The following is a 26,354-nucleotide window of genomic DNA, read 5'->3' as shown; positions in this document are numbered from 1 at the left end:
CAAAGGATTCGTTTAACGATTCATTTTTTTCAAACCCCTCCTTTGCGTGTCGATAATCTATAGTGATTGGTCCGATCGGTCTCATTTTCATTTCATCATGTCTGTAATGCCTGATAAAGCAGCACTACCGGGGAAACCATTATTTTACTGCTCGAAAAGCGGCACATAGTGGCAAAAGAAATAAAAAAAAATTAACTATTAAAAATAATTATACTAAACTAACACTAAAAATTGGATGTCCTTATAAACAGTCTGTTTTTTCAAATAATAGGAAACTTAGCTGCTCACAAACTTGAAATGAAATGAAGGTTTCTGATACGCCAACGCTGCAGGAACTGCCGCCGAGATATGGTGGACACTGTACATCTGTCTTATTTTGCCTTTCTTCATCTGTTTGTTCAGTCCTTATCAGCAGAGACAGCACAACAGCCTCTGTTTAGTCTTAACAGCAGCCTAATAGGACGGTAGATGAAGTGATCTGAACACTGTATGTACGCATATTGTTTCACTATCTTACCATGCAGATTGGGCTAGGTTCCACAAATATTTTTTTTAAGCATTCAACATTGATAGTAAGAAGAAATGAGCAGCGAATCAACATATTAGAATGATTTCTGAAGGATCATGTATCAATGTACTGGAGTAATGATGCTGAAAATTCAGCTTTGCATCACTGAAATAAATTGCATTTTAAAATATAAACAGTTATTTTAAATAGCAATAATTTTGCGCATATAAATGCATCCTTGGTGAAGATAAAACTTCACTCAGAAAGACCTTACAGAGTGAAACAGTTGTGTCCTTGGTAAATACTAATATAATGATGCTCATTCTTCTTCCTGTCTGTCAGAACGCTCTCCTCACCGGCCCATTCTTCAGGCAGGCCTTCCAGCCAACGTCACTGTGCAAGTCGGAGAGGACGCTAAGTTCATCTGCAAAGTTTACAGTGACGCTCAACCTCACATCCAGTGGCTGCAACACATTATGAAGAACGGCAGCCGTTACGGTCCTGATGGACTCCCCTACGTCCGGGTGTTGAAGGTAGGCTCGGTTTACATTTTCCTATTTTTTCCCCATGTATTTATCCTTATCCTATTTTGGTGGAACTTTAATGTTTTGATGCTGCTGATTTCGAAGGAATGAGAAGATGCAAAAACACTTCATTCTTTCAGGAGATATTCTCATAGATCTTATTCCATGTAACGGGTGGTGCTCCCTTCTTTTCTTCTAAAGAGTAAGTGAGATTATAACAGGTTCCCATATGTGTGTTTTTGTCCCTCGTTGCGGCGCCCCTAGCGTTCGGGCATAAACAGCTCGGACGTGGAAGTGCTTGTGCTCACCAACGTCACGGAAGAGGACTCTGGTGAATATACGTGCCAAGTGTCCAATTATATCGGTCAGGTCAGCCAGTCCGGTTGGCTCACTGTCCTACCAGGTAAAAACGAGACAGAGACGCCGATCCCCCCCGGCGTCCCCTTCCACTCTCTGGTGTTTAGGGTTGTGGGGATCCTGGGATTTTCGCTGAGCCGTTGTGGTGTGGTTTGGTGTTTTTCTTATTTTTTGGGTGGATCTTTTCTGGTGCCCAATCAGCCTTGGAAACAAGCCTTTGGTCTGTCATTGCCGCTGCCTTCCTGTTCTGCTCTGTGTCAAGTTTCCCTCCTACTTTGATTTATCGCTTTTCTTCAGTATTTTCTTGGCGAAAAGGCAGCGGCTTGTTTTCCATGTTTCTTCACTTGTGTTCACCTGGTGGCTTCACCTGTGTTGGGTACAGAGTCTTCATTTAGATCTACATTTATTTTACGATTTTATCCTGTCCTTCCTATTTGACGATCCTTTTCTCTCCTGAAGGGGAACATCTACCATCTGTGTAATGCGTAGATGGGAAGTACAACATTGAAAGTCTCCTTTTCTCTTCTTGGTATTATGGGTCTGATTTGTTTCTTTTCTTTTCTTCTCTACCTCCCATCTTCCTCTTCTCCTGCATTTCCTGCTTTGTTTCTCTCAGACGGCAGGTGTGAACACTACGGATAAAGAGATCGAGGTGCTCCACCTGCCTAATGTAACTTTCGAGGATGCGGGCGAGTATACGTGCTTGGCGGGTAACTCTATTGGGATCTCCTATCACACTGCTTGGTTGACGGTGCTTCCAGGTATACACTCGTCCTCTCCTGCTTTATGTCAAAGCCACGTTGGTTGATATCGCACCATTGGTCTTTGAGAGGGAACAAGAGGCACTTGGGACGGTGCTCAACAGTGCTTGTTTTAGTAGCATTGTACTAGATGTGATATTATAGTTGGAAAACAAAGAAAAAAATGTCTGCACATTAAAATTACAGATCTAAAAAAATATTTATAAATGTATTAATAATAGACTTTTTTTTATTACATATTATTTTTCAGTATTCTGTTTAATTTTATTAATTTGAGTGTGTTTTTGTCATTTTCTTTATATAAATATAATAAATTACAAATTTAAATTTCACAAAAAAAAAAAAAAAAAACCTGCACCCAAGTGTCTCCGAATCCCTAATATTTTTCTTCTTCAACTAACATTTTAATGGTTGCATGTTTGGAAAGATGTGTGTTTTGATGGAAAGGTAACAATTCTCACCTTCATGTTGTTTTAAAGTTTGACCGACTTTCCGTATAACACCAAATGAAAAAATGTCCAGATGTAACAAAGAATTTGTTAGATTTCGAATGGGAGACCTAGGGAATTTGTACATATACATATGACTATAAAAAATACATATGACTATATTGCATGAGTTAAGAACTGTATGGTCACCGTATTGTACAGAAACAAGCAATGTTTTGTTGATGAACGAACATCAGATGTGTTTAAAATGACATGAGGGTGTTAATAATGATAAAATATGTCCTATGTGTTTCAAAGTCTTTTTCCATTTCAGCTCTAATAACTGCTTTGTTTTCTAAAGAAAGTCTCAAGGTTTGCTTACCTTCTCACATGCTGGACTTTCTTAGTTATTTGAGCTACTTCACAACCTCTGTCTGTGCCTGTGTGTGTTTTTGAGTGTGATTTAGAACAGAAAGGTTCGGTCAGTTTGGACATGTTGAACTGAATATTAGTGAATTCAACATAGTTTTACGAAAACAAGGCTATCTGTCGTCATGCACAAGACAGCATCCTGTGTGAATGCTAACATGCATAATGCAACAGCGTGCACCTAACTGCATCTTAATAAGAGTCCATTTCCTGACCAGGAAACAGACCCAGTCTTTGACCGCAAGTGGCACCACTTACTGGTCTGCGGTCAGACAGATAGAAGTCACTGTGTGTGTGTGTTTGTGTGTGATCGTAGCCATGAAGTGTGCATTTCTGAAGGACCTTAAGTGTCCGGAAGTGCTTCGATACCGTGGTCATATGTAAACCATTTTGTGAGCGTGCGTATGTTTGCAGGGCCCACTGAATGTCAGGAAATATACTGTGATTGAAAGAAAGATTCGTTTAACGATTCATTTTTGAAACCCCTCCTCTGCGTGACGTTAATCTACCGTGATTGGTCCGATTGGTCTCATTTTCATTTCATCTTGGCTGTAATGCCTGATAAAGCAGTGTTTGTGAGCGCAGTGCTGCTTTGTGTTCAGCGTTACAGGGGAAATCGATATTTTACTGCTCCAAAAGCGGCCCCTAGTGGCAAAGAATTAATTTGCATTTTCATTCAGACCAACGTGAAAAAAACAACAAGTGGGTGGGCAGTATGCTAGTTTCATGTTGATGTCGACATGAAACGGTTTGGGATTTGCGTTAAAAGCGACTCGTTTCAATGATTCAGAGTCTACTCTTTCTTTTAAGAGACATTAACTTTATACACGGTGCACTTTCAGATTTGCAGGATGTTTTCATTCACTTCATTCACACTGCATTGAAAGGTCTTTTTCAAAAATCCATAATAGGGGCACTTTAAATGAGCTAACCATGAGGAACATCTAAATGATATTTCCATCTGACTGATCAAGAAAACTACTACTGTATGTAGAACATTTAATAGTTTAAAATTGATCAATATGTCAAGTGTGTGTGTGTGTTTGTGTGTGTGTTGGTTCATCTTGTAATTCTTTAGTCACCTTTAACTTTTCCTCTCTTGTTTTGTTATCACTGGCAGAACATCTTGTTCTGGAAACCTTAATGTCCTTCATAACCGTCTTAAAACTGTGCTGTGTCCAACATTAAGGTTTCTGGTGCGTTACTCCTCGGCTGTTTGTGTTGAGAAGTGTCTGAAATCTTTCTTAGTTTGTCGCCTCACTTCTTTCTGATCCTTCTCGCTGCTCTACAGCTGAGCCAGATGCCATCGAGCCGGACTATCCTCCAGACTATGTGGAGATCGCCATCTACTGCATAGGTGTCTTTCTCATCGCCTGTATGGTGGTGATCGTGGTGGTTTGTCGAATGAGGACGTCGGCTAAGAAGCCTGATTTCGGGAGTCAGCCGGCAGTGCACAAGCTGACCAAACAGATCCCTCTGCGCCGCCAGGTAACAGAAAGTAGATAAAGAGTTCTAGAAAACTTATACATACCTACACACACACACACACACACACACACACACACACACACACACACACACACACACACACACACACACACACACTAATATAAGAATGATTTATCTTTTAATTATTTTATGATTTATGGTTAGTAATTCAAACCACCTTCTTATTTTGAATCACATTTTGTCATTTAACTTGTTTTGGACATTTATTACTTAAATGATTCTTAAAATCATCCAATCAAGTTTTTTTTCTTTTTTAAATATATATGTATAATATATGTATTTTTATATATAATAAATCATGATATTTTAACATAATTTATTGTATGAAGATAATTGAGCCAGTGATAATTGATAATATAATTACATAATATGACTTTATATATTTATATTTTATATGTGATGATACCTTTTATTATATACGTTTTATATATAATGTTTTCTAATGATCTTACATTATATGTAAACATATTTTCACATATAGTCTCAATTATTGGTTTAACATGTTGACATTTACAATATTAAGATGTATATAATGTATTATATAAAGATAATTGAGAGTGAGATAATAGAGAAGATAATTCTATTTTACTACTTTTATTATTTATAATTTATATTTTTGATTATAACTTTATATATATATTATTTGTATTCTTTTTTTTTCATATATAATCTAAATGTTTTATGAGTATAACAGAATAATAGAACAGTTGTTATAATCTAAATTGTATATGAATGTTAATAGAATATTAAGATATTATATTGTTCATATATGTATGTATATAAACAATTGTTCTATTGTTCTAGATCAAATATTTTAATAAAGTTAGTAAATGTTAGTTTTGTACAGCAGTGCCTGTGTTATAAATTTCTGAATAACATGTCAAGTTTTTTTTGTTGAGAAGTTGAAGGTATGCTATATGGTGGTAAGTTGGAAACATTCTTTGAAACGGAAAGTTTATGATGCATTATAGAACAAAAGCAAAAAACAAAAAAATTATAATAATACATGGCTTTTAGGTGTAAGTATATTCAATTAAGCCTGATACCTTACTCTATGTTTTATGCTATTATTTGTGTCATGTAAGTCACAGCTTCCTTTACTGATAATGTTGAGCTGCTAAATGCACACAATCACAAACACACATGCAGGTGTTAATAATGTCTGGTGCTGTCTTCAAGATTCAGGTTATCAGCCATCCATCTTTCTCCTTACAGGTGTCGTCTGACTCCAGCTCCTCCATGAGCTCTAGCACACCATTGGTCAGGATCACCACTCGCCGTAGCTCCGCCCACGACGACCCCATCCCAGAGTACGACCTCCCTGAGGACCCTCGCTGGGAGTTCTCCAGAGACAAGTGAGCCATTTCAGTCTTCAAGTTCACCTGGTGCATGATTCCCACATACACAATGCTGCTAAATTCGCTTGTTTAGGGCTTAATCCTGTTCTTTACATGCAGTGAAGCTTTACCGGCTAGTTTCTAGAAGCGATACTGATAAAACCAGAAGCTAACTATATATTTATATATAATAAAAATTATTTCCCTATTAGATTGTGTTTTATTAATGTCTATACCTCCCCAATCCTAAACCTACCCCTTACAATAATGCAGAAAATTACAATACAATGTGACAAAAAGTTTTGCTATATTTATGTGTGCACGCCCAATATACAAATCTGCATTGCATTTAGCCTTAACCTTTTTTCGGGAGTGGCCTTAAATTGACTCCTGAAAAAAAATAGTGTAGTGACCGCTGCATTTATGGAAATTTTATACAGTGTGTACGAAACCAACGCATTTCAGAGTTGGGGTTTTTTCAGCATTTGAGGTGCAAGACATCACAGTGATTACACATTAGTTTTGGCATGTTTTTGCTAGAAAAAAGCGTCAAATAAAAACAAGCCCATAATTAAGTCAAATGCAAACGCGTTCTCTTATAAGCCACAAACCAAAATATAGCGATCTGCCTACTTTATTAACATAACCTGAAGATGCTTAATAGTAATTGGACATGACAGCTCCTCAACCTCCCAAATATAAACAAAACTCAACATTGGTTTCGTTAAAATCACTAAACGTAACGAGGCTTTGGTTGATGTTTTACTAAAAATATCACATAATAAAGGTGCGAGAAGGTCAAACGTAGCTATTGTTTCCATGGTGTCAGTCAGTGAGTCGTTTCGTGTTTGTCACCTCAAAGCATAATCTTGCATCTTTTTTTGACTTGTAAATCATTGTGATGTGAAGCTAATTTTCTTATACGCTTACAATCCCATTATGTCTAATTATTAACCTGTGACTTATGCAGGCGCAATGTACTATCAATCATTCATAACACAACACAGGCCTCTGTTCGGTAGACATTATTATTCTTCGGGAAACCAAACACATATTTTTCTCATTATATAATGGAATGTACAAGTGGCTACCAGATAACTTTCTGTTCTCCTCTGACATTGTGTCCTCGATTGATCGTGTGACTAATGAGAGAAACTCAGACTCTCTGATTAATGTTTAATTGTCGTGCTTAATATTTACGAAATGCTTCCGTTATCGTTTGGAGGTTTACAATGGATCCACTATTGTGGTGTTGCCAAAACATTACAGATTCCTAATTAATGACTAAGAAAGCCTGTTTAAGCAATCTGTAACAAAAGGGTGGTTAAATAGGAGTCTGTTAGTACTTTGATTGTCTCAAGGATGATTTGTAAGCAGTTTAACATGCTTTATTCAACTCCAAACTCTAGTTTTATTTATTAAATGAATGGTTGAAACTCAACAAGTGAAGGTGGAGTTTCTCAGTTTTTGCTGGATTAAGCTGTTCATGATTTAAGAGTCCTTACATGTTCTCGACTAATGTTCAGTAATGTTCATTCTATAGGTGAAGGGAAGAACTATTTGATATATTTTTGACTTCACACCCACTAAAGGAATTGTTGCCTATGGGCAGACAAGCTAAGACGTGTTTTTGTGAGGAGTGCGAGATGGATTAAAAGATTTTGTTAGAAACCTTTCCAACAAAAAATGTTTTCAACCGGTAACCATATCAATATTGCCAGATATTCTCTCTCTCTCTCTCTCTCTTGCGCGCTCTGTCTCTTTTTACATTTCTAATATTGAAAGTAGAAAATATTTAGAGCCTACATTTTTCAATGGTCAATTAACAACAGTAAATAGTGAATTTTTATTATTTAAAAATACTATAAAGTAATTTCATTTTTACATTAATTCTAGATGTTTAGAAATTTGTAACATAATTTTACAGTCTTGTATGTACATTATTAAATATTTTTGTTATATAAAATATTTAATATATTATAAATAACTGTATACTGTACTTTTTATTGTACACAATATTTTTATTAACTGATTTTACTGGAAGAGTGACATTTGTATTTTTTAAATTATTATTAAATATCATAAATAATAACAATGTTGTTTTACTGTACATAATATTTTGATAACCTTTATTGGAAACATATCAATTCTAGGTCTTTCAAAATCAATTTCAATTTTTTTAACAGTACTGTCATATACAGTTTTAATTTTTTTATTATTACTATAAAAATAAAATAATTATAAAATAAAACAATTATTTTAATTATTAATTATAACATTAATTATAAAATTGGTTATATATTAATTAATTAATCTATTGTATAATCTAATACGTATACATAGATATTCTTTTATTATCAGCACACAGTTTAAGCTATTAAGTTTAGTTTTTTGGTCTGCTGTCTTCATCTCTGCATGACGTGCCCCAGGGCACACGCCGGGCTGAAAACTGTGGAATGTTAGCGTTTGCGGTCGGCGTGGAGGATAAACATAACATTGATGATCTGTGGTGGGCTGGAGTAGACAGAGGCCACCATTGACCGGACGGCACAGAGGGGGATTGTGTTATCTCAGCCTCAGATCGGCCCCGGGCCCCGGGCCGCGGTGCGGGTGTGAATGTTTACATAGACCAGTGCTGCAGGGGGCCGGGGACAGACCCCAGCTCCTGCCAATCAAAGGTTGACTGGGGGCCAGTGGCAGGGCAAGAGGTCAAATGTCACAGTTATCGTGAGGGATGAAGATGAAGTGTGTGTGATTGTGTTTTAATGTTTGACGGGGTGTTTGTTTCCAAACTAGGGCTAATTAGGGGACAAATTAGCTGAAAAAAAAAGTTCCTTTTTAATGAAATTAAGATATTTTTTGAGCTGTTCTCAAAAGGAGAGTTGGTCCATAAATAAAACAAAATATTTTAGTATTTAATATTGAAGTATTATGTATATACAGTGTTTTTTTATGTTTATGTATAATATTATGTATTATATATGTATAATATATAATTATGTATAATGTTTGGACACACACACACACATATATATATATATATATAAATATATCATGTGTATATCATGTGTATATACATTATACGTATTGATATTAGGTAAATAAATATAAAAGATAGACATATAAACATACAGTTTGTTTTGTGTATATATATATATATATATATATATATATATATATATATATATATTCATACATACATTATGTGTATATATATATATATATATATATATATATATATATATATATATATATATATATATATATAAATATATATCGTTATGTTATATAAAGTTGCATATATACATAAAATATATTGTTGACATGTATGGTTGCTACATATAATACCACATTAAAAAAATAATTATATAGATATTATTAACATGTGTACATATACAAATATTACTAAGGTAATGTTCTATATGTTATAAATGTATATCTTGATATTCCCAGAGAATATACATACAGTATGTGTAAATGATATATATTTCTTTATATGTATAAATGTCTTTTCAATTCTGCACCGAAATAAAACACTGATGTATGCGTTACAACACTCTCCTGAAACATGCTCTAATCTTTTTTGCACTTGACCAGAGCGCGCTAGTCAAGCGCTAACCCCTTCTGTCTAGCCTTCTCTCGCACACTTTAAGAAAGTCTCTAAATCCCCAAAGGCATATTGTTGCTCACTCCAGAGGACTGTAACTCTAGATCTCCCAGCCAGACATTCGGCTGTCACACTCGCTAATGTCTAATGTAAGCTTTGCAATGGAAGGCAAAGGGCATCCACTTAACACCTACGAGTTAAGTAAACACAACACGCTCACTTGCAGCTCTGATATACGGTTAAATGCAACATGTTTCCAAACTAGACAGCATTTTTTGGCATCATAATCGTATCTGGAAACTGAAAACATTTTTCTGGATGGGTTGAAATGCTCATGCAAATGTGCATAAATGACGTCTGTCAAGAGCTTTGGGTTTCTCTGTAATGTCTGGGTTTTTTGTGTTGGTTTGTGCAGGTTAACTCTGGGTAAACCTCTTGGCGAGGGCTGCTTTGGGCAGGTTGTGATGGCTGAAGCTCTGGGCATCGACAAAGACAAACCTAAAGAGGCCGTGACGGTGGCTGTCAAGATGCTGAAAGGTAAATATTTATGGATTAATGGTGCATGTCCCAAATCAACAGTTAGCCTTCGTTTACTTGCATGTTAACAAGATCTGAAGGGTTTTAATCATGTAGGTCTTTGCAACTCTGTGTAACTGGTCCATTTTTGCATTTATTTGAATTTATTTGAAACATTTCGCCACTAATGGCTCCATCAGATGTAGGATGGTGGGAATTACTTGACTTTTAACCTCATCAGCTCATAAATTGATGTGGGCTTCACCTTTCGAATGGTTCACATTGCTTTTTACAAGGGAGCTGTTTCTCTGATGTTGAATCACAAAGCTACTGGCTCATATACGGATGGCCCTCGAGTGAAAGACCAAAGCTCGGCAGATACAAATCACACATGATGTTCTACAGAACAACACACTGGAGGTTTAGTCTGTTTTATGTAGAAGACAGAGTGGAGTGTTCGAAGGAAAGCGAAGGGTTCGGGATGAAGGGATGCAAACATGTCAAGAAAGCTCTAATAATGTCTACCTACGCAGACAAGGCACACAGCTAAAGAAATCTCGCAAAAACAACAGACGGACAGGCAGAGTGCAATGCAGACAGAATAATATTCTCATATGGACCCTATGAGACTAAAATATCAGTGAAAAGATGGAACATTTTCAATAAAAAGAGCAGTGTGTTGTGATCCCAGGAACACGAAAAGACACCTCAACTCAGCTTTTGTTTTTCAGAGTGTAGGAAACTATAATATATACTATTATATAATATAATATAATATTTATATCTATAATTTATAAGCACAGTAATATATTAATTTACATAAATGTATTACTTTGTATTATATAAATTAAATTCAGATGGATTGTTATATAAATTTTTATCTTCATTGCATGTGTGTGTGTGTGTATATATATATATATATATATATATATATATATATATATATATATATATATATATATATATATAAAAATTTAAATGTACCATATAAATATTATATAATAATAATTATCATATTATTATTAGTCCTTGATATTGTTATTTATACTTATATATTAAACCATTTTTAATATAAAATGTATTTATTTTTATTTGTATTTTATTTTATTTTATTTTAATTCTGAGTTCTAAGTATTAGTATAAGCAAATCAATTTAATTATTTTTTGTCAAAATAAATGTGAATTGTATCATAAATACCTATTTTGAGGGATTTTGGAATGGCACATTTATCTCAAAATGGCCAAATATCAGATGATTAATTGTTCTGGCAGATATAATGGCCTCTCCCGAATCAGTCCAGTCGCAAACATGAAAAAACTTCTTCACATAAGCTAAGAGTGTTTGAGTTGGGTGCAAGTTTTAGTGACGGTATTGTTATGATCTGAGAATGTGCATATGTTGAGAAAGGGAGAAAGTGGGAGAGGAGGTCCTGACTGTAGGGGCCTGCAAGGGTTATTTGTTGGTGCTGAGTGATGTTGGTAGAGCTCGGGTCAAGAGGCCACATAGCTGACCCAGTGCTCACCAGCTGCACAGCTCTCGCTCTTCACCTGCACAAAGAAAGAGAAGAGAGTGGGGGAGGGAGCAGCTCAAAAGAAGTTTTAAAGGATGTTGAGAGGGCCGAGGGGGCCGAGGGGGCAGGGAGAAAACACTTGAATGAAGAACATGTTCATCACTTACACCTGCCTTAATTACTGGCCCAAGACTGAACACATTTAGAAGCTTAAAGGGAAAGTTCACCTAAAAATGAACGCTCTGGCATTATTTACTGATGCTGTTCCAAATCCATTTGAATTTCTTTTTTCAGTCAAACACAAAAGAAGATATTTTAAAGAATATCTTGGTGTTTTTTGTGCAAAGAGAGATATAAATCAGGTCCAGTGTTGTTTTAGACTCTTTTCACTGTGTTGACAGTTGTGTTGCTGTTCAAAATATTTTCATAAAACTCGGAATTTTCATTTTTTAGAAGGAATATCTTTTTAAGCGGCAGTGTTGAAACATCTTTTTTTGGTAACTTAAATTATTAAAAGGCTACCAGACAAAAAACTTAAACCAAAAAAATAAAAATACAATATATATAAAATTTACAGCAGCACAACTTAAACAACTAAAATTTATAATAAAAAAGTAAAGATTTATAGAAAAATAATAAAATAACAAAAAATAAAAAGGACATAACCAAACGACTAAAATATGAACTGAAATTAAAATCGAGAATAAAAATATAAGCTAGGTTAAAATATAAATAAATAAAAGTATATTTATAACACTAAATTAACATGTTTTTTGCTACAGTAAAGTATTCAACAGAATCCACAAAAACCCCAGTTTTAGAGAAGGTCTTGAAACGTTGATGAATCTGTTGTGGAGGGAAGAGCGCACAGCATTCTTAGCAGAAGAGACTGGAGTAAGATAAGACAGGAATGGTGGTCAGTGGATTGTGTCAGGTTCGCTCCAGTGATCAGCAGGCACATAATGAAAAGCCGACTGTCTCTAAGGTAATTACTCTAAATAGAAGAAGCGCTTTTTAATTGTGAGGCAATGAAAGGAGAGCTGTGTGGCGGCTCTTCAGTGTAACACTAAACCACACAGACAGATAGTCCGGCCAATCTACTCATGTATAGCATACTAACACACCACTCATAATACCATTGCATTATGTGTATATGTGTATGGATATTATGCTACAAACTCTGTAAATAAGTTTTTCCCACTTTTACAGTGTGGTGAGCAGGAATCAGGAAGGACAAACGGGATTTACATTTCGTCGAGTGGTCACAGTGAACACTAGGTTTATTTTGTGTTTTATTTTGAACCTTTCTTAGATGATGCAACAGAGAAAGATCTTTCTGACCTGGTGTCAGAGATGGAGATGATGAAGATGATTGGCCGGCACAAGAACATCATCAATCTGTTGGGAGCGTGCACACAGGACGGTAAGAGGAAGTCTCATTCATTTTAAAGAGACAGTTCACCTAGAAATAAAAATCTGTCATCATTTACTCACCAAACCTGTATGTTTTTCCGTTAATCACAAAAGATGTGGAAGATGTGGAAGTCGTGGCCTAATGGTTAGAGAGTCGGACTCCCAATCTAAGGGTTGTGAGTTCTAGTCTCGGGCCGGACGGGATTGTGGGTGGGGGGAGTGCATGTACAGTTCTCTCTCCACCTTCAATAACACGACTTAGGTGCCCTTGAGCAAGGCATCGAACCCCGAACTGCTCCTCGGGCGCCGCAGCATAAATGGCTGCCCACTGCTCCGGGTGTGTGCTCACAGTGTGTGTGTGTGTGTTCACTGCTCTGTGTGTGTGCATTTCAGATGGGTTAAATGCAGAGCACAAATTCTGAGTATGGGTCACCATACTTGGCTGAATGTCACTTCACTTCACTTAAAAGATATTTTGAAGAAAGTTGGTAACCAAACAGTTAGCATTGACTTCCATAGTATAAAAAAAATAAAAAATTACTATGAAAGTGTATGGTTACCAACATCTTCAAAATGTATTCTTTTGTGGTCTACGTAAGAAAGCAATGCACACGTTTGCTATAACATGAGAGTGAGTAAATGATGACACAGTTTTCATTTAAGCTCTCATTCGTAAAAATACAGTGGGATGACAGTCTCTTCTCTCTCTCTCACTCTCTTTCTTTCACAGGTCCGTTATATGTCATAGTAGAGTATGCATCGAAGGGAAACCTTCGGGAGTATTTAAGGGCCCGGCGGCCCCCAGGAATGGAGTACTCATACGATATTGCCCGAGTTTCAGATGAGCCTCTCACTTTCAAAGATCTGGTGTCCTGCACTTATCAAGTAGCTCGAGGCATGGAGTATTTAGCCTCACAGAAGGTATCTGCACATGCACTCCATATGAATACCATTAAATGCACTTAAATAGGCTTTAAATGATGCTGGTCTCAGGCTCAGTTCTGATCTTACTAATCAAGTCACTTTTATTTAAACACCGTAGCGCAGAACCAATAAACAGGAAGAATGACAGTGTTAATGTAAAATTAATCAATTATGCAGCAAACTGTACAGTGTCATAATTCAGCTCAATTCAGTTCAGAGTTGATTCAGTTTAGTTCAGTAACAGTGTTGAAGAAACAAGTTACTGGATAGTTTCAAGGTTCACGTTATGAAATCTATTCAAGGGTTTTGTTTGTGCACACCTGTATATTCCGGTTCATTCTCAGAGTATCTGATGACACATCTACTAGTCCCTTAACTTAAAAAAAAAAAAAAAATTAACAAGCGGCTAAATCTGAGCTGTCTATAAATAGAAATGGACCAGACTTCATGCTGAAGGCTTTGCTAAACTGTTTATAGGATATCAATTGAACAGTTTGGTCGTTCAAGCATTTTTAAGGCTGTTTATTCTGACATGCACTTTAAAAAAAATTATTCGATTCATGCAACATTTTTCAGACAGTTATTGAATGAATCACGGCAGATGTGCACAACGGTCACAACGCTCTCACTAGCTAACTAAACACTGTCATCACGCTCCTCTTCCCGTCTGGAATGTGTTCCTGTCCTTATCGAGCCTAAGACGCGCTCACATGCGGATCCGCCCTGCGGTTTATCCCTAAAGCACCTAAAAGCTTTGTGGTGTTTGTGTCTGCGTGTGTGATTTTTGTCTGTGTTGATTTATGTTCTCTCTATCTTTCTTCATCTCTATGGCAGTGTATACACAGGGATCTGGCTGCCAGGAATGTGTTGGTCACGGAAAGCAACTTTATGAAGATTGCAGACTTCGGCCTGGCCAGAGACGTCCACAACATAGATTACTATAAAAAGACCACAAATGTGAGTTTCGTTTCATCAGGAGACACTCCTCTTTACCATAAAACACATTTCTTGTTGATTTTCATCCCACTATGCATTCTTTTGTCGATATTTATAGATATTCCATGTAACGACACCTAAATAGGAAGTTGAGAAAAAGGCATACACGTGTTATGTTATGAAAATTATTACAGTTTAAAATAACTGTTTTCTTTTTTAATATACTTTTACCAAAAAAAAATATCTGATATAAACCTGAATTTCTAGCCATTGCTCCAGTTTACACTGTTACATTATCCTTCAGAAATCTTTTTTTTATGTCCCCCCAAAAACATTTGTTTTATTATTATTAATACATTTTTAAGGAAGCCAAGATACTTTTTTCAGGATCTTTTTATTAATAGAAAGTATTAGAAATCGACAAATACAAAAGAACAATTAATTTGAAATTGAAATGTTTTGCAACACAATGAATGTAATTTTTGATCAATTTAATTTTTGATGTGTCCTTGTTGAATAAAATATTCATCTATTTATTTAAAAAAAAAAAGATAGAAAAAAAAGACCTTTTGATTGGACACTAGTCTGAATAGTAAGTCCTCAGTACTTTTCGATCACATTTTCTGGTAAGAAAGACTTTAAATGAAATGAAATGCGTCTACTAAATGTTAAGTCTGTCAGGGTTAAGTGGCTATGATTTAGATCTCATTGGGTCTTGAAGTGCCCTTTATACAGACATATTCACGGTCGACTCCTTTCAGCCTCCTGCCATCTCTTTCTTTGTTCTCTTACCTTTTCTCTCTTTCATTTCTCTTTTTTTCCCTCTGTTTATCTGCCACAACCCCCCCCCCACCCCTCTTGCCAGTCTTGGCATGATTTGCAGATTCCCAGGCAGTCGGTGTGTAAAGTGATTTCAGCTCTTTGCTTATTTGGGCCTGCCCTCTTCTCTTATTCCAAAGCTTGTTGTTCAAGCTCATGAGAAAGAAATGTTAGTGACAAACCTAAACACATTAGCATAGCTGTAACTCGCATTCCCACCATTATACCAGTCTCTAGCCAGTCTCTGATGCTTGTTTAGGCTGTAATTCACTCATCTGAGAGTTTAAGTCATCAGACGTGGCAGTGTGAATATTGATAGCATCGTTATCATCATTATGTTTGGGTCAATGTTCAGGAAAGATCAACATGAAATCAAAATGTACCCTATTTACTTAATAAAATTCCTAGTGTTATTGTGCATGGTTTTTAGTTGGGCGTTTATGGTTGTTAGATGGCATGCATGGTTTATCGGTTCGATTTGAAGCAAAACTAGCCCTATTTAATTATTAAACATTTGTATTTTTATTGTGCGTAATTCTAGTTGGTCGTTAGTTGGGTCGAAATCAAAATTTGTCCAATTTTATTTCTTAATAAACATTCCTAGTCTTATTGTGCATGAGTCTAGTTGGATATTTATGGAGGTTAATTGGCTTATATGGTTGATCAGTTGGATTTCCAACTGGTGAACCATGTTTCAAACTATCTGACCTTCTAGGTTATGCTGATTAGAGTTAGTTGGACCAGTAGAAAACCATCAACCTTGTCTAAAATCCCAGCTTGACAGTCTTTAACTGGTAGAACTTGGATTTTACAACAGGGATGTAAATGTAAGCGTCAACTTTTCCATACGTTAATCATCAGTGCGGCTTTAGTCCTGATTTATTTCTCCATTCTTATCAAGGTCACATAGATCTGGCCATGAATATTTTAAACATAGTTCACCATTATTAAAACAACGAGCAAAGCCCAGATTGAGAGATACTGATGACTGATTAATGGCTGGGGTTAGATTCAATTACACTAGTTCAACCCCGTCTAAATAAAACACAGTGAGCCAGGAGATTGTGAACTCAGGGTCCTCCTCCAAATGTCATTGACTCTTGTATCTTCTCCACTTGCTCCAATTTATAACCCCACAACGACTCCTGGGGGAAATTAGAGTTTGGCGAAACGTCCCAACAAGATTTAATTGGCAATCATTATTGGCTGCTCGGGGCTTAATGAAATTCCAGGCTAACAAGGGTCTGGTGCAGATGAAGATGTGAGTGTCACAGTGTCTGGATGTTGGTTGTGTTGCCTGTCTTTGACCTTTGCTTCTATTGATGTCTGTAGGGTCGTCTGCCAGTGAAATGGATGGCTCCAGAGGCACTGTTCGACCGAGTCTATACGCACCAGAGCGATGTGTAAGTCAGCCGTTTATGTCCTTCGTTGTTGTGTGATTTTTTTAATTTTAAAGGGGAAATGTCGTGAAAAACAAGATTTTATTGCTCTTTGGTTGATGTGTACAACTTAATATTCCACCCTAGTCCATGCACATTTACATTTATTCATTTATGAGATGTTTTTATCCAAAGCAACTCACAAATGAAGAATACATAAGCAATTCATCTGAATGATGCAAAAACACAGAATTGCTTGCAGTACAAAGTTTCAAACATCGTCCAGAATAGTATAAGTATTAAGAAATAGTGAAAGCATAGAAAAAGTAAACATTTTCTGCCACTAAATACATTTTCAAAAATAGTTGTGACTTTCTTCCCTCACAATTGTGAGTTTCTATATGCAATTATGCCTTTATAACATGCAGTTGCGACGTTATATCATGTAATTCTGACGTTATAACTCGTAATGGAGTTTACGTCTCACAGTCATGAGAAAATAAGTTAGTTTTTTTTACCTTAGAATTGGACTTTATAACGCACAGTTGAGAGTTTGTATCTTAGAGTTCAGAAAAAAGTCAGAATTGCAAGTTTATATCGCTATTCCGAGAAAAAAAGAATTTAAAAAGTCGTAGTTACATTTTTTTTTTGTTTAGTGGAGGAAACAGGCTTCCATACAATGCAGTGAAAGAGAAGAAAAGAGATACATAAAAGAGAAGAGTTTTTGGCTGTTTCTTGTATATATTGTCAGGGATTCAGGCTGTCCAGATAGGGTTATTATTTATTGGATCTAAGCAATAACAAATACATTAAACCTGAATGCATATTAACACATCAGTGCAACTGTGTTGCCAATTATAACAGATCATTTGCATCTAGTGATGATGGCTTGTTATTTCTGCTCATTGGTTTTGGATTGCTCTGGTTGGTTCTGCACAAGTTGTTATGGATCCAAGTCTAAATGATATTGTTAAGGCTGTTTTTCTTTCTACAAATGTAAAAAGTTTCTCTGAAGTGGTTTGGAGAGTGCACTAAAACAGTTCTACTGTGATTGGAGTGGCTCTGTGTTTGTGTAAAACGAGTAGTTTGGGAAAGAATAGGAACTGCTGGCAGGTGAGTTCAGGGGTACAAGAATTGTTTCCCTTGTGAAAAAAAGGAGCAAGAGTGATGGAAAGTTAAGGAAGTGTTATTGTCTGGCAGAAGAGAAAGAAGAAGGGCTGTTCGCGGCCAGCACTACAGCGAAAAAGTGAGAGATTTCACGCTCGACTTGCGACCAGTGCCGTGTTACTAATCTGCCCAGCTTCAAAGCCCTTCAGACGGGCCAGACTCTCACCTCCCAGAGCCCCGACGGAAAGGCCCTCTATCTTCCCTTCACTCCAGCTCTTCTCTACCTCATTGTTTTTTCTTAGACTCGAAAGTCTAAATAAATCTGTCATTTGTGTTTGCATTCATCCGCTAGTGCATGCTTGTTCCCTTTCATTTTAAGCTCACATATTTATTCATTTATTTATTTTTGTCTCTTAAAGAGATGAAACGGAAGTTTTGCTTTGGTGCATGTTGGATTTTTCATGCGACCTCTGTGGGATGTTTTTTAGTTTTGGCTGCATGCACAGGCTGAAGTCATTCCTACATTCATTTGTTATTACTATTCTGATCTTTTGGTTTGCATCCATCAAGTTCCAAATTACTAATTTGTGAAGTGTTTCATGGAATGCCATTGGAATGTACAAAAACAGATATTATCATAAAAGAATGTGGTCATACTGTCCACCCCTGATTATATATGTTGTGTAATCTCTTGCAGCTCATTATCTTTTATCATGTTTGCCTTCTCTTTGTGTGGTCTTTTGCTGTACAATCTAATCAATAGCAAAGAGACCCTTATTGATGGCAAACGCTTGAATATTTTGTCTAATTATGCATCATCAGTCACTAAGGACCTGAGCTTTCTGATTGGCTCAGAGGCAGACATGATACATACATGACATCATATTAAATTAATACATAAATTATAATAAATATTGGCATGTTTTGACAAATAAGACCCCAGGGGAATGGGATGTAAGCTGCAGAGTTTGCAAAAATGGAAATATGGGTGCATGTGTGTGAATTTCCTGTTTGTTCAGGATGTTAAATTGATGGCTTTTATGGTTGAGGTTCATCCGGCCTCATGCAAGGTCAGCTGAATTAGATTAAAGAAAGGTCTTGGCCTTTTTAACCCTATAAAATTCGGCCACTTTTTGCCTTTATTGCCTAGTTAGCATTTAGAGTTCATTCCATGAAATGTGTCAAGATCATGTCTGGGTTTAAATATCATCACACACACAAAAAAAAAAAACTAGACAAAACAAAACAAGTAATTGAATGATTATTTTACTTTTTGAAAATTTATTGTATTTTATGCATTCCGGAATTATTTCCTTGACCAATATTTTCTTTATGCAAAATCAAATTTCAATTTTTTTCCCTCTTAATTTTCAAGTGAAATGTGTCATTCATTCATTGTTAATTAGCAAGTGAGGTCTAGCATACAGCTGTATCATTTGCACACAAGCCAATTGTGGCCTATTGCATTGAAGCGCAAGGGTTCAAGAGGACATTGCAGTCAACCTCTTTGTTCTCTCAGTGTGAGTGATTGATCATGGGGAGGTGGGCCACGGTTACATGGGGTGACTGAATAGAGATGATGAATTTGGCAAACATGTCAGAGAAGATGCAGCGCTAGATAAAAACGAGAAGAAGACAAACAAACACATGCAGAGAAAAGAGAGAGAGCCTTTTTGGTTTGCTTTGTGTGTTGTGACTGCTGTGGGTCAACAGAAAAGAGGACAACCAGAGGAAAACTGTGTTGTTCAAATGCTGCTCTTTTTAGCTAATGAGACTTGAAGAGTTCTCTCAGTCTCCGATGTTTCTCCTAAAGAAGAAATAGAAATAGACATAAATGAGACAAGAGTTGTTTAGACTAGAGGTATTACTCTACCATTCATTCATGGGAATAGAAACTTACAGTGATCTTTATGAGAAATATTAGAGTTCGTAATTGCTTTGGTATCTTTGTGAGACATATGGGAGTTCATATCGAGATCTCACTGATTGCGAATGTTGGTATTGGAGCATGTTTTGAGGCATTTTTTGAGTCTTTTTCTCAGGAGAAACATCTGAGAAGCAGGAGATTACACCAAAGTCTCAAATTTGCTCTCCACTGATTAACATTGCCATTTACGAGAAGCAATTGAGATGTTAAAGAAATCTCACCTCTTTTCTTTTCTACTAACCTGTGTGTATAGTTGTAGAGATGTATTTCTCAAGCACATTGTGTAACGCATTGATTTCAAACCGTTATAACCGCTGTGACTGTGAAATGCTTTTGCTAACTCAGCAGGATAAATAAAAGCGAATGCAGATGATAAGGGTTTCTGGCACTGCATGTCCCCTGGCCTATTTTTGGGAAGCTTTAAACTCGCATATGATGAGTCAAAGGTCAGAAACTCTCTGTGGAAACTCTTATCATTTGTGTATTTTATTTTCCCTCCTCTTCTTAGATGAAGCAACACGGAATTGGCATGTGTTGAAAAATCATTCCCCGCTACAATCTTCTGCCCTCTGGACATTCGTTTCCTGTGGGTCGCACTAATGTTTGTTTTGGCTGGACAATATGTGTCATTGTGGCGTTCCATAGAGGACAAAAGCCAGCTTTGAGTTCATAGCCATTTGAGTCGTGTAAAAGTGGTCCCACAGTCCGGGACGCTGGCAGAAAGACCGCATTGAGACCTCAACAGCAACTGTGTTGTTAGTGCCAACAAATATCACTACTGTAAATGGATCAAATTGGGATTTTTGGAAAGGCTTCATTTCACAGAGTGTTCCTCATCCAAATTTTGGGGATAGTGAAGTAATGGTACCACCGAAGAGGCTGGAATTTGTTGTTAAATAATCGAGAACAACTAAACAAAATGCTGATTGTCAAATGCCAATATACTCGCACTGTATTTACAGTCAAAACACTGATTGAATGTGTAATATGAACCACGAGAGTAGTGTTTGTTGTGTGTTGTTCTGGTGAAGTGATCTGATGAATGTGTGTCTGTCTCTTTCAGCTGGTCGTTCGGGGTTTTAATGTGGGAGATCTTCACGCTCGGTGGTTCTCCGTATCCAGGAATACCTGTCGAGGAGCTCTTTAAGCTACTAAAAGAGGGTCATCGCATGGACAAGCCTGCTAACTGCACCAACGAATTGTGAGTGTCCATGTTTTCTCAAAGGTTTCATGTTGCATTGTATGTAATAGGAATCTTTTATGGATCAATAAAATCTCTTTGCATTTGCCATAATTTGAAAAATGAAAATGACCCCATGGTTTACTCGCCCACAAGCCATCCCTGGTGTATATGACATTCTTCTTTTAGACGAATACAATCAGAGTTATATTACATAATGTCCAGGCTAATCCATGCTTTATAATGGGAGTGGATGGTAACCCAAAATTTGAAGTCCAAAAAATTGCACTCATACCTTATAAAAGAAGTCCACATGGCTCGGGGGGGCTTAATTAAGGCCTTCTGAAGCAATGAAGCATTCGTGTAAGAAAAAATATATATTTACAACTTTATAACCTCAATCTCTAGCTTCCGCTAACTTTCGAACGTTCATTCACGTTGTCAAGCTAGCGCCCCATTTTTGCCTTATTGTTGCTTACATTTAGTATGTCTTTGTACTTGTTCAGATGTTGCGCAAATCTTTTTTTCTTCTAATTTTTATTGTCTTGTATTTATCTAGTCAGTGCACTAGTTAAGCTATCATACTGCTAATAATTTACTGACAAGTTTAAACTGGCATCATACTAACATTTTAGTTATCATATCTTTACTTGATTTCAGTGTGTCCATGTATTAGTATTAGTTTTTGTACTGTCCTGCTAATGATTTTATTTCTACTATTTTTTATTTCTGGTTTGCATTGACCTTGGCAGTGTGCTAATCAAACTAGTGTTTCACTAATCATTTACTTAGATTTTTTTTATTTTGCCTTCAGCTCTTCAGTGAGTTAGAATTGCATTTACATCTTTAGTGCATTAGTTAATCTGGCGATTTAATAATAATAAATAACTTGCATTTAATGTATCATTGAGTTAATCAAGCTGGCATCCAACACTCACCTTTTTCATAATAAATTTGTTTCTTAAATATAGTGTGTCAGTAATTAAGCTACTTTTAAATCTATTTTTCTGTCTTGCATTTACCTTGTCAGTGAGCTAGTTCAAAAAGCAATCAGTTACTTTTGCTGCATTTTTTTAAAAGTTCTATTTAACGTGTCAGAGAGCTATTTACGCTAGTGTCCAACTAATCTCTTTGTTTTCCTGCCATTTTATGTCTTTTGAGTCTTTGTGTCGCTTAGTTAAGCTATTTTTGATAAGAGTTTTAATCTTATACTATGTACAAGTTAAGCTAATTAAGCTAATTTTCTACTAGCTTTTTTGTTTATATTTAGCTTAGCAATGCATTAGTTAAGCTAGTGTCCAACTAACTGTTTTAATCACATTTTTGACTTGGATGTAGTGTACATGTACTAGCTGAGCTAATTTTCTAGTTTTTTTCTTGTTTAAAAAAAATACATTTATTGCATTATTGCAATTAGTTTTGCATTAGTTTGTTTTAATCACTGTTTTGACCTGCATGTATTTGTGTGTATGTACTAGTTAAGCTAATTTCTTACATTTAGCTGTTTCATTGCAAACATTTTTTAGCTTGCATTTAGTGTGAACTAGTTAAGCTAGCATCAATCTGTTTTTTTTTACGCTGTTTTACTCAGAAACACATCCCATTATAAAAGTAAAATAGTAAAAGGCTGTTTATGTCAATGTGAAGCTAGTTTCCCAGCACTATCAAGATGCATTGCAGTTTCTCAGAATATCCAACAGATAGTAATTTCACAGTGAAAGTTGTTAATCGTGCTCTCATGGCCTTTCGCAGAGCTCCTTCACATCCTAAATTGACAACAAATACCTGTAAGCAAACGTGTTTGTGACCTAACAGACTTTCCACGTTGACTTGCTGCCAAAATAAGACGTGTGCATTAGTTTTGAGATTGTACATGAGCAACAAAATTACAGTTTCCCTTTCATGGAAACCTGGTATTTAGCGCACGAGTACTCGCCTGAGCATGTCTGTTCACACAAATGGTTGATTTCCAAAACAGAGCTTAGAAATAAATAAATGATGTCACGTTGTCTATTCCCAGGTACATGATGATGAAGGACTGCTGGCATGCGATCTCTTCCCACAGGCCCACATTCAAACAGTTGGTCGAGGACTTGGACCGGATTCTCACTTTGGCAACCAACGAGGTGAGGCGTGCACACATTTACACACATGCATAAACACACTCGAAACCACTCATGCTTTCCCTATAGTTCTGGGATCCATCAAACCTGTGCCAACACTGGCTCCGGCTCGCAACATTTCGCAAGATCCGTGAAGATCCGTGCTAACGTTGCTCAGTTGTCAGATGGATCCCTACTAGACGATTCTTTCCGTTCCCTAGCTGCCATCCGTGATATCCGTGTGGCGGGCTGAGGGATGGAAATCTGTCAGAACTTGTCGAAGGGGGGGATTGAGCCGTGGAAGAGTGATGATGCCAAAAGCCCCCGCTCTCGTTCGCCGTTTTGAACTTTAGAAATGTAATAAAGTGCCTCTGCTTTCTTCCCCCCGTCTTAAAACTGCTCACAGATGTGAAGGTCTTTAGTAATGTGAGCTGCCTTGTGTTGAGCAGCGAGAGTTCAATCCAACACTCATTTACAGCAACCTAAACCCCCCTCTTCCTCTCGTCAAATAGTTCTATACCAGCCACAAAGAGAAAATGGCTCCAATTTGTCTGAGGAATGAACCAGGAAAATACAGCCTTTTTGGTCATATATATTTATGTGCATTGGCTGTTTAGTTATGCATTTCCAGAAATATGTAGAAGTCTTCATGTGTGGTCTGTTCTGTTACTGATTCGCTGAAATTCAATAAGCAAATAATTGTTGAGATTTGACATTCTGAAGACGATTGTTCCAGACTTGGGATCTGGCTCGGTGGTTTCCAGCATGGTTAAACTCGGACTGAGCGCCACTTTATTTTTAAGGAAGCGGCTAGTAGATCAGTGTTATTGCTGGTGAAGCCACAGCGGAAAGTATTATTTGAGTTATAAATAATTATTTTATTATACACGCTTACCATTCAAACATTTGGGTTTCAGTATTTTTTGTTTTTGAAGAAAGACATTATTAGTTTTATTCAGCAAGGACACATTAAATTGATCAAAAGTGACAGTAAAGCCCTTTAAATGTCACAAAAGATTTTGTTTCAAATAAACGCTGTTCTTTTGAACTCTCTATTCATCAAAACACTCTTGAAAACTAACCGGAGAATGCTGAGAACTAACTAAATGTAAAAAGTAATAATAATAACATGAATAAATAAAATAAGGAAAACTTGAACTTATTCCAAGGCAACAGCAGAAAGTATTGTTTTAAAATATTATTATAAAGAAATGTATTATTATTATTATTATATACATATATATACTATATACATTATATACAATATAATAGTTCAAAAGTTGTTTTTTAAAGAATTAAATTAATTCCATGACAATAAAGCGATTTATAATGTTAAAAAAGATTTATATACGTGTGTGTGTTGTGTGTGTGTATATATATATATATATATATATATATATATATATATATATATATTAGTGCTGTCAAATGATTAATCACATCTGAATTTTTTTTTTTTTTACATTATATATGTGCATATATGTAAGTACACACACAGTATATATTTGGAAAATATTTACGTTTATACATTTATATATTCATATTCTTAGATTTTATATTATATATAAATGTTAAATATAATCATAACATATTTTATTATTTATATATACACAATGAAAATACACAGTAAACATACATATATAATGTAAACAAAAACTTATTTTTCAAGCGTTGGATTTTTTTATTTCAGCATTTATTTATTTTTTACTAAAACAATTAAATAAACTAAAAAAATATTATATATGGCATTGTATATCAATATTATATATTAAATATTAATATTAAAAAAATTAATAAAAGTGACACACAACCATGTTAAAATGCAAAGAATATTTCTAGGAATAGGTTTATTTCCATGTGATAGGTTCTCTTTCAATTCACTAATAGAAATAGGTAGTTTTCCCTAGTAAATGTGGCAGCTGTAGTTCTGGTCATGTTTATACTGACAGCTTCATCTCTGTGTCTGTAGGAGTATCTGGACCTGTGCGCCCCAGTGGAGCAGTATTCTCCCAGCTTCCCCGACACACGCAGCTCCTGCTCCTCCGGAGACGATTCGGTCTTCTCCCACGAGCCCTTAGCAGACGAGCCCTGCCTTCCCAAGTACCAGCACATCAACGGAGGCATAAAAACATGAGCCTCTTCAGCCTTCTCCAGACCCACCACATCCAAGCTATGTTTGCAGTTCTCAACAAAACTGAGAGACTATTACCCACAATTCCCTTGTCCCCATCCAGAACCGTATGCTGCCTCTAGACTCCTTGCAAAGCTCCCGCTGGACTTTCGGAGCGTGCCAAAGGAGGCTGAGACGTCAGCAGTGCTGCTTTTCCGGAAAGAAACTGAAGTGTGTGAAGCGCTGGTGCCTTTTTTTGTGGAAACGCACACTTGCGCACACAGAAACATGTGACCAAGCTCTTAAAAAGAGGATGAGGACTGAAGAAAAGTGACTGCTTTTAATGACCCACCTCTTGCTTTTTTTGTTTATTTTGATGATTCTTTTCCATTTGTGTTGGAATTCTATTACATTCTTGCCATCATTCCATTGCTTGGCATTCCAGGATTCTGTGTTCCCGAGAGAAATGAACGATGGAGCACCGAACTCTTAAGAGACAAAAAGGAGAAAATAGGATATGAGTACAATAAGGAAACATACAACTAACAGAAGAAGAAGAAGTAGAAGAAAACATAACACTGCCTCCAGTTGATTTTTTTTATTTTAAATTTTTTAAAATGCTCCGTTTTTACCATGATAACATAGTTATCATACAAAAATCCAGAGCAGTTATCCTTAATGGTTAAAAAATTAATAATACATGGTATATAGTGTTGGTATATTTGTAAATATATTCAAAAATGTAAAAATATATATTATATATTTACAATGAATTATTTTTGTATGGACTTCCGAACAATTCCTCCCTTTTCCCGCAGAGTGAGAAAGAGATGTAGACACATCTAGATGTTTCTATTACATTCCCAGACTTACATTCACACATATATAGCAGGACTCGACATTAAAAAAACGCCATGAAATTGTTTGACAAGTTCAGTTTTCTTTTTTGTCTTTTTCTTTGTCATTTTTT

The 26,354-nt window shown here is 36.1% G+C and overlaps 1 protein-coding gene across 4 annotated transcripts in view; it reads left to right on the top strand.

The window, feature by feature from the left end:
- Positions 1-26,083, top strand: part of LOC113056691 (fibroblast growth factor receptor 2) — a 38,982-nt gene extending 12,899 nt beyond the window's left edge. The window contains exons 5-16 of one of the 4 annotated variants that reach the window (XM_026223498.1): positions 851-1,041; positions 2,006-2,150; positions 4,299-4,495; positions 5,732-5,871; positions 9,876-9,997; positions 12,800-12,910; positions 13,631-13,821; positions 14,659-14,781; positions 16,912-16,982; positions 21,056-21,193; positions 23,193-23,298; positions 25,244-26,083. In XM_026223498.1, coding sequence (XP_026079283.1) covers positions 851-1,041; positions 2,006-2,150; positions 4,299-4,495; positions 5,732-5,871; positions 9,876-9,997; positions 12,800-12,910; positions 13,631-13,821; positions 14,659-14,781; positions 16,912-16,982; positions 21,056-21,193; positions 23,193-23,298; positions 25,244-25,408 — 1,700 coding nt within the window. In that variant the 3' untranslated portion in view covers positions 25,409-26,083. Of the gene's footprint in view, positions 1-850; positions 1,042-1,296; positions 1,436-2,005; positions 2,151-4,298; positions 4,502-5,731; positions 5,872-9,875; positions 9,998-12,799; positions 12,911-13,630; positions 13,822-14,658; positions 14,782-16,911; positions 16,983-21,055; positions 21,194-23,192; positions 23,299-25,243 lie in introns of all 4 variants that reach the window. The other 3 variants (XM_026223497.1, XM_026223501.1, XM_026223499.1) reach the window with 3 other exon arrangements.
- The last annotated feature ends 271 nt before the right edge of the window (positions 26,084-26,354 follow it).

Source organism: Carassius auratus, chromosome 38, assembly GCF_003368295.1.
Source record: "Carassius auratus strain Wakin chromosome 38, ASM336829v1, whole genome shotgun sequence".
In the NCBI taxonomy this organism is placed as follows: domain Eukaryota; kingdom Metazoa; phylum Chordata; class Actinopteri; order Cypriniformes; family Cyprinidae; genus Carassius; species Carassius auratus.
This window is presented reverse-complemented; position numbering and strand designations above follow the sequence as displayed.